Below are 8,172 nucleotides of genomic sequence, written 5' to 3'. Positions count from 1 at the left end.
AGACTACTTATGAACATTCATGAGGCACTGAAATGTACCCAAAGCAAAGGGCACTACGTAAATTAAATAAGAGCCAAAAAAGATTGAAAATGTGGTCTAGCGTGATCTTCATGCTTGACACGAATTTGCCAATAGCCAGACTTGAGATCCAGACTAGTAAAAACTTCGAATGAGCCAGAGAATCAAGGATGTTGTCAGAGAATAGTGAACTTACCTATGAGGGACTCGATTGGTTCCTACTCAAATCCCAAAGGGAGAGGCACAAAAATCTCCTGCAAGACTTCCCAAGTGTCATGCATGCTCATGTGAGAGCTGGCCTTCCAGCATCTTCTATTGCAGGTATCCAATGATTGTATAGTCCCCCGAAGGTGCTGCTTATGGCTGCTCATGGGTTCTCATGAAGCAAGAACCTCATGAAGCAGCCCAGAAGGGGCTGGTAAACACAAAGCCCTAGCGGACAGCTGGGCTGTCTTTTTTTTCCCACAGCCTAATAAAACATCCTTATTTTTTGACTCCCCCCCCCCAAAAAAAAGGGATGGAGGACATCCATTGTTGATATTCATGGAGTCTTGGAAATTTGCATCTACTAGCACGAGGAAACCCTACCTCAAAATTTTGCAATTGGCATATGACTATCCGTAATTAAAATTCCACCCACAGCTATTAAATGGTACTTTCCACCAATAAATGCTCTTATGATACAGGTAATGTCCCCTGCAATCCTTCAGCACAGCGTTCCATAGGTCTTGGCACAACATGCAAAGCCCACCAAGGGTTCCAAGACGACAGTCCACTTCTGCAAGGCTTGACCTGCATGCATTTTTAACAGGTAATGGCTGGTTGGCCTGACCAAGGGCTACCTGATATCGGCTCTAAACTTTGCCCAAACCAGGGTACAGATGACCAACCAAGGCTCAATACTCGTAGTCCTGACAAGGCCCACAATGGCTCTTCCATAATAGTCCCATGATGCATTTCCAAGGAGCCTCAATCTTCTAGCTGCTGACCGCTGATGGTCAAAGAGGACTGGCTGGTGTGGATCTCTGATGCTAGAATGAGCTGCAACAATGTCCTTTTTAGGCACCAAACCCATGCTATAGACAGCGTATTTGAGGCAGATGAGAATCTATCCTGCCCGACTTTGCATGCTTGCTGCCTGGCTGAATGCCCTGTTGCTGGTTTTGCCACATGATAGGGCTGCCATGTGGCAGCCTGTATTGCTGCCCCTGGCTGACATATGGTGCCATAACGCTACTGCTACTTCCATGACTTCCTAGGGCCCAGCTGCTTTCTGTCCTTTTGCTGACATCAGGGCTCCTGCTGCTAAACCTATTGTGCTGGCCACCAAGCTTGGCTTTAGGCTGCTTCAGAGGCGCTTCACAGCTGGGCTAATGCTGCCCCCCATACTAGCCCTCTGCTTTGGCCACACCGTGTACGGGGCCTATAGCGGTGACCACTCCATGACCTTCAGAACTTGGGCTTACAACAGCCACATATTCTAAAGAGTATGCCTGTGACACAAGCAAAGAATGTTCCAATAATCTATTCAAGATCTGAATGTCAGAGAATTATACAAGAACAGATATTGCACTATCACTAATATCTTCTTCCAAAAATATCCTCCTTCATTTGATTAGAATAGTATGCATCCATTGACATAATCTCTCATCTTTCAATCTCTGATATGGCCTTGTTGGCATTGTTGTAGTCGGTCCAAATCCATCCTTGTGGCCCAGAAATAGTCTCACTGTATGAACTATCAGACCAAAAGCTAGGCTTGTTTGAAACTGTGCCCAAATAAAGCATCTTCCTTGTCCTCGTCTGAGAGTGTCTCCAGCACCAATTGTAACTGTGGCAAATATCCCGATCCCTTCATTAGACTACTTAATCTCTTTAATTTGAAAGAGAGGATGTCACTCTTTGGGTGACTCTTTTCCCCCACTATAAATTCGTGCACCTTATTTCTGACCTCAATCCAAGTTGTCCCAGGCTTCTTCTGAGCACCTGCACATTTTCTCAGCTCTTCTATGTTATCCACATCACGCCACATGTTGGCATCAGCATAGAGGTTTGACATAAGGATGTACCCAGAAGCATCATCTGGATCTGATTGAATGATCTTATTGAAGCATCTTCTTCCCAGCACGACATTGTGGTGAGTCCTGCAGCTTGTGAGCAAAGATGTCCAAACAATGATATCTGGTGGGACTGGCATAGTTTCGCTCAATGCTACAGCTTCATTCATGCATCCTGCACGGCCAAGAAGGTCGATGATGCAGTTGTAGTGCTCAATACTTGGCATAATCTGATATTCTTGCACCATCACCTTGTAATACTGAAGACCATCCTCTAAAACACCAGCATGGCTGCAAGCAACAAGAATACTCATGAATATACCCTCATGGGGCTTCAGGCCATTCTGTTGCATATCCTGGAGGCATTGGCCAGCCAGTCTGAAGTTACCAAATCGAGCACATCCCGCGACCATGGAAGCCCAGGACACCAAGTCGCGAGTAGGCAGTCCATCAAAGACTTTGCATGCCTCCTCCAGGGTCCCGCATTTCGAATACATGTCAACAAGGGTGTTACCAACCTCCAAATCTAATTGAAGACCGGTCTGTATGATCCGCCCATGTAGCAGCCTACCTTGTTCTATAGATCCAGTGGTAGCACATGCTTTCAAGATGCACAAAGATATCACTTTGTCTTCCTCTATACAATCCAGTTGCATTTCCTCATAAAGTGCAAGAACTGAAGGACCATGGCCATGCTGGGCACATCCCGATATCATTGCACCCCATGAGACTACATCTCGATATGGCATTGCATTGAACACCTTTTGGGCCTCCTCTGTTCTCCCCCCTTTGGAATACATGTCAATCAGTGTGTTCCCCAATGCCACATCTAACTCAAATCCACTTCTAACTATCAGCTCATGCATCGACTTGCCCTGCTCTATGGCTCCAATGCTGATGCACGCTTTCAAGGTGCACAGAAAAATAACCATGTTTGGCTTTATGCCATCTCGTTGCATTTGGTCAAATAATTCAAGAGCAAGTAGACCAAGTCCATGCCCTGCATATCCTGCAATCATTGCACCCCATGAAACCAGATCTCGATTTGGCAGTTCTTCAAATACTTTGCGTGCCTCATCAAGGCTCCCACATTTAGCGTACATGTCAACAAGGCTGTTGCCCACTGCCATGCTGCGTTGAAGTCCATTTCTGATGATCTGACAATGTACAAACCTGCCCTGTTTCAGGGCTCCTAAACTGCCACAGGCTTTCAAAATACTCAGAAATGCAACTCTATCGAACTTAACTCCCTCCTGTTGCATTTTCTCAAGAAGTTCAATGGCAGGAAGATGTTGACCATATTGGGCGTAACCTGCAATCATTGTAGCCCATGACACTGCATTTCGATTTTGCAGGTCATCAAACACTTTGCGTGCCTCTGCTAGGCACCCACATTTGGCATAAATGTTAACAAGAGAGCTCCCAATGAATACATCAGATTCAAATCCAGTTATAAGGGTCTGTTGATGAATATGTCTAACCTGCCCTGCTGCACTGATGCTGCCACAGGCCTTCAATATAAATAAGAAGATAACTCTGTCTGGCTTCGTGCCCTGCTGCTGCATTTTATCAAAAAATTTAAGAGCATGTAGACCATTACCATGAGTAGCATGCCCTGCAATTATTGCACCCCAAGATACGACACTTGGACAAGGCAATCTATCAAAAACGTTGTGTGCCTCCTCCAGGCTCCCACATTTGGCATACATATCAACAAGAGTATTTTGAACCTGATTGTCCAAATCATATCCAATTTGAACTATCCTCTCATGTATCAATCTGCCCTGCCCTACAGCTCCCAAGTTCCCACAAGCTTTTAAGGTGGATAAAAAGATAACCTCATCAGGATTTATGCTCTCCTGCTGCATTTTGCAAAACAATTCAAGCGCTATCTCACTTTCTCCAAGCTTGGCATGTGCTGAGATGATTGCACTCCATGTATATCTACTTGGTTTCAAGACCCTGTAAAATGCTCGGTTTGCTTCCAGCAGGCTCTCACATGAAGCAAACATGCGTACAAGATGATCACCCCAAAATGCATCAGAATCAAGTCCATGGCTAGCCATGATTGATTGTACTCGTCTACCTGCGGCCAGATCTTTCTTCTTACTGCACTCTTGTAGAAGAGTATATAGATTATTCTTTGTGAGGGGAATCCCTTGCTGATCCATAACAACAGTAAGCTGAAGTGGCTCATTGAGGTGTTCTTTCAATTTCAATGCTCGCAAGTTAAAAGCTCTATCGTACCTTTGTAAAAGCAATGTATTACATTTAAGAAAATAAGGCACAGTCAGACAGAACCTTGCATAGAAATAACGGTAAAAGATTTAAAAATAATAAAACTAAGGAAAACAGCACTAGCGGCATAAATTTTTTTGACGGCATTGGAACAAAGCAATAGTCCGATACCGTAGACCGTTTCCTGGAGAAACATCACGCTCCACACATGAATATGAGAGTTTTTGCAGCTTCGCGAATGTAAGTTTCCCTGAGGTTGCCAACTTCACTCCTATCTTATCAATGTTACGTAACCTCTTTATCTCGCCATGCGACAAGTTCAAACAATTCTGAACTCTCTGCGGCAGTCAGCATGATCGAGTGAGGAAACACTTTATTGACCGATCCCGATTAATGATTGTTGCTGGTGTTCAAAGCAGACAAAAGCTCATGTTAAGTCGCTCGCCTTATAATCATACAACTGCAATGTATTTAAGACAGAATTGGGCCTCGAAGTTTTTTTGATGAGTGCTGCTGTCATATCCAATGGTCGACTGAGAGCGTGGCAGAGATGATGATCATCTTGTACTCCAAACAAAAGGTTTAAAATGCTAATTGGGCTACTGCAAAATGCCCAATGCCTTGGCTGTTTATGTATAAACCTCAACTTCTTAGCTAATTAAGCCTCTTCAAAAGGAGTAGTAGTTTGCAAACCACCCTTCCCCTGTCAAGCTTGTCCAACAAGCTGGTTTTTCTCCTCACCCCTACTCAAGAGGAAGGGCTCTGGCAGCAACTAGGTTTTCCCTCCAGAACTGCTACACGCGAACTTTCTAAAAGTGGTTAGACACCGCCAAAGGGTGCCCAACTTGTTAAAAAAGTCTCGTATAGTCTTGAATGGGCAGGGGCTTTACACACTGCCCAAGCAAGAATGTTTATTAAAAGGTAGCATTTAATGGGGAGTGATCCTCTACTTGAATTTGATTGGTTGGGAAATGGGTGCCCAAACTTCGGCAGCCAAGGTTGCCTGCCTAAGAAATCTCTTATGATGGGCAGGAGGTGGCAGCTGACTCAGCTTTTGAGTCCCCTAAATTTTTGATGTGTGTAAAGAAGGGGGGGGGGGGCATCCACCCCAATGGAGCATTCTGATTGGCTCCCCCCATTAATGATGGGCGGGCACTCTTTGGTGTGTAAAGGGCCTAGATCTAACATCCCACCTGCTTTGCGACCTACCCAATTGGCTACGTGAGTCAAGAAAAGAGAATTGCAGCTTTTAAGCTACTGCAAGGGTGTGTCCTATAGAATCCTTATACTTGTGATCAACTCTATTGACCGTATACCAAAGAAATGCAGAATATTGCCAATTGCGTTTAGCCCAAGCGGTGAAAATATGTGTGTGTATGTGTGTGCCGGTACTTCAATAGTTCATGGTATTTGAGTGTGACATCCCTGCATAGGCGTACATGGCACGCTCCATTGGTAAAGGTTTCTACTTGGTTTGTTTCGTGTCGGATGCACTCAAAAATGACACACTTGGTAGGTCCTTTCAGTTTTCTAGTGCCTCGGTGCTCGTCATCCCCTAGAGTGCCTTGTCTACCATGATTGCCTAGTATAGGTGGAAGAATTTGCCACTATAGCTTAGGGATACTGTGGAAAGGTGATATCACTCGGGAAAATAGTCCTTATCCCCATGGTGTCGAGGTCCCTAACCAGCTGCAAACTTGCATGGATATTGTGGGATAGAGCTCAACCTATCCTAGACTTCATGGAAGTGGTATGCCCGAGAGGTCTTTCACTAGTGCAGCAGGTTAGATTCGGGCCATTCTTGGATTTGTGCTTTGTTTGCAAGCGTAGAGAACATTTTGCGAGGGACTGCTTGAAGAAGCCGTCGAATACAGCGCTTCGCTCGAGGGGAGAAGGATGCAGACACAAAACCTCAATCAAAGGATGAGACTCCCAGTCCAAAGGCCCCCATGCAACCTATTTCATTTGATCAACTCAAGATGGGAGGTGAAAGCCGGTCTATTGTGTCGAAGTCCAATCGGAAGATGGTGACCAGTGGAAGGTGGTCTATAAAAGAGCTAAGGCGAAAATGGTTGAAAGGTGAAACTCAAGTCCGATGGTGGTGGAGGAGCATGTACCTTCCGTCGACCCCAAGGAAAAGAGGAGCGAGAAGATATTCAAGCCCTTCCCACTAGCGAGCACAATGGCGAGCACAAGGACAAGGAACTCCTAGAAGCAAATCACCATAAGAAAATGTTAGAGAACAAGGGTAAGGAGATGCCTAAAGTGGGTGACCCATACCCATCAAGTGGACCCTCGGCTCGCACTATATCCAAGAGGCTCAAGAATGTCGTGAGGAGCCTAGGCACATGTAAGGAGAACATGCTTACTTTTTTCAAGGATGTATTCAAGGCATTTGCACAATGATCGGGATCAATGGCGGGTCACAGGTCAGCCCATCTCGGTGCAATCCTAGAATGTAAGGGGATGGTATGGTAGAGCGAAGCAAAAGGGCTGCATGAGAGTGCTCAAGCGGAGTCAAGACCAAATAATCCTGCTACAAGAATTAAAATGTGGGCCTACTGATGGTTGGTGGTTCGAATGTCGTCAGCTGGGATTTAATGTCTTTGTAAACCACGTGCTGAGGGGAAAAGGTGGTACTGCCATTTTGGTTCACAAGGATCTTAAAGCCAAGGAAATTTTTTAGGATGAGGCCGGGAATCTAATTGCAGTCGCACTTCAAAAAGAGGGCTTTGAGTTCAAGGTGCTTAACATTTACGCTCCACATTCCTCTCAAGATAGAGCTGACTGTCGGTCGAGAATCAAGGACATTAGGCAACATTGTTGGAAGGATCTCAACATATCAACAAATGACACATGTGCAACCATTCTCCTTGGATGAGCTTGAGGCAGCCCTAGATGCTATGGCAAATGATAGATGGACTCCCCGTGGAGTTTTTCGGAGAATTCTAGCCTTGTGTAGGCAAGGACCATACAAACATGGAAAACAAGGCTGTCAAGAGGGGATCCCTTTCACCGAAGGTAAATAGGTTTAGTCAACATTTTCCCAAACTGGCAGTCTAGGTTGAATGTCAAGGATTGGTGCCCTATTACCATGCTTAACACATCCTATAAAATCGTAGCCAAGTCTCTAGCCGTCGAGATAAGGGAGGTCTGTGCTGAGAGTAGTGGGGCTTCATCAAATGCCGTGACATCATCTTCGACAACATTTTGAATATCTCCCTCGCACTGGACCATGCCATGCAATCAGGGTAGAAGGTGATCCTCTTTGGGTTTGACTTGGATAAAGTGTATGATTAGGTCAAATGGGACTACATCCTTGTAGTTTTCAAAAGGCTGGGGTTAGGGCCAAGATTTGGCAAAATGTTCGAGACCCTATTCACTAATGCATTGGCCATCCTATGCATCAATGGAGGGGTGGTGCATACGATCTCAAGCATTCAATTTGTCAGGGTTGCCCACTTGCCTCATTGCACTTTGTGATCTCTACAGCCCCCCTAATTCATGCTCTCAAGTCTACCATGCCTGCAGGTAGTATCAAAGGTGTTGAGCTACCCTCTGGTGACTAGCCCACAATGCAGTTGTAAAAGGATGATATGGTATGTTTTTCAACTGAGGATGAGAGAACTATTTGGGAACTAATGGACGTAGTCGGTAAATTCTACAATGCATTAGGATCTCAGTGCAATTGGTGGAAAACATTCGCCCTCAGATTGGACTACTTCCCTCCCGGCATGGTTGAAAGAACTCCAAGTCCATCTGATACCAACAGGGGATATAGTATGTTACCTCAGTGCACCCCTCGGGATAGGGGTCATGGTGCGATAAAGGTTCCAATTATTTCTTAACAAGCTCAAAG

At 45.2% G+C, this 8,172-nt stretch overlaps 1 protein-coding gene across 1 annotated transcript; it reads right to left on the bottom strand.

Moving 5' to 3' along the window:
* Positions 1-344: 344 nt before the first annotated feature.
* LOC147890842 (putative pentatricopeptide repeat-containing protein At3g01580) lies at positions 345-4,808 on the bottom strand. Its single transcript, XM_087390076.1, has 2 exons — positions 4,485-4,808; positions 345-4,322 (listed from the first exon to the last, which is right to left on the bottom strand). Exon 2 carries the CDS (start codon positions 4,244-4,246, stop codon positions 1,772-1,774), a length of 2,475 nt encoding a protein of 824 aa, XP_087246202.1. The 5' UTR covers positions 4,247-4,322; positions 4,485-4,808; the 3' UTR covers positions 345-1,771.
* Between the last annotated feature and the right edge of the window lie 3,364 nt (positions 4,809-8,172).

The sequence above is a fragment of the Dipteris shenzhenensis genome, chromosome 18, assembly GCF_047967505.1.
Source record: "Dipteris shenzhenensis isolate YYH24624 ecotype China chromosome 18, Dip_SZ_1.0, whole genome shotgun sequence".
In the NCBI taxonomy this organism is placed as follows: Eukaryota; Viridiplantae; Streptophyta; class Polypodiopsida; order Gleicheniales; family Dipteridaceae; genus Dipteris; species Dipteris shenzhenensis.
This window is presented reverse-complemented; position numbering and strand designations above follow the sequence as displayed.

Excerpts from the sequence above, each read along its gene's own strand:
- LOC147890842 (XM_087390076.1), bottom strand. The coding sequence starts at position 4,246 with ATGGATCAGCAAGGGATTCCCCTCACAAAGAATAATCTATATACTCTT.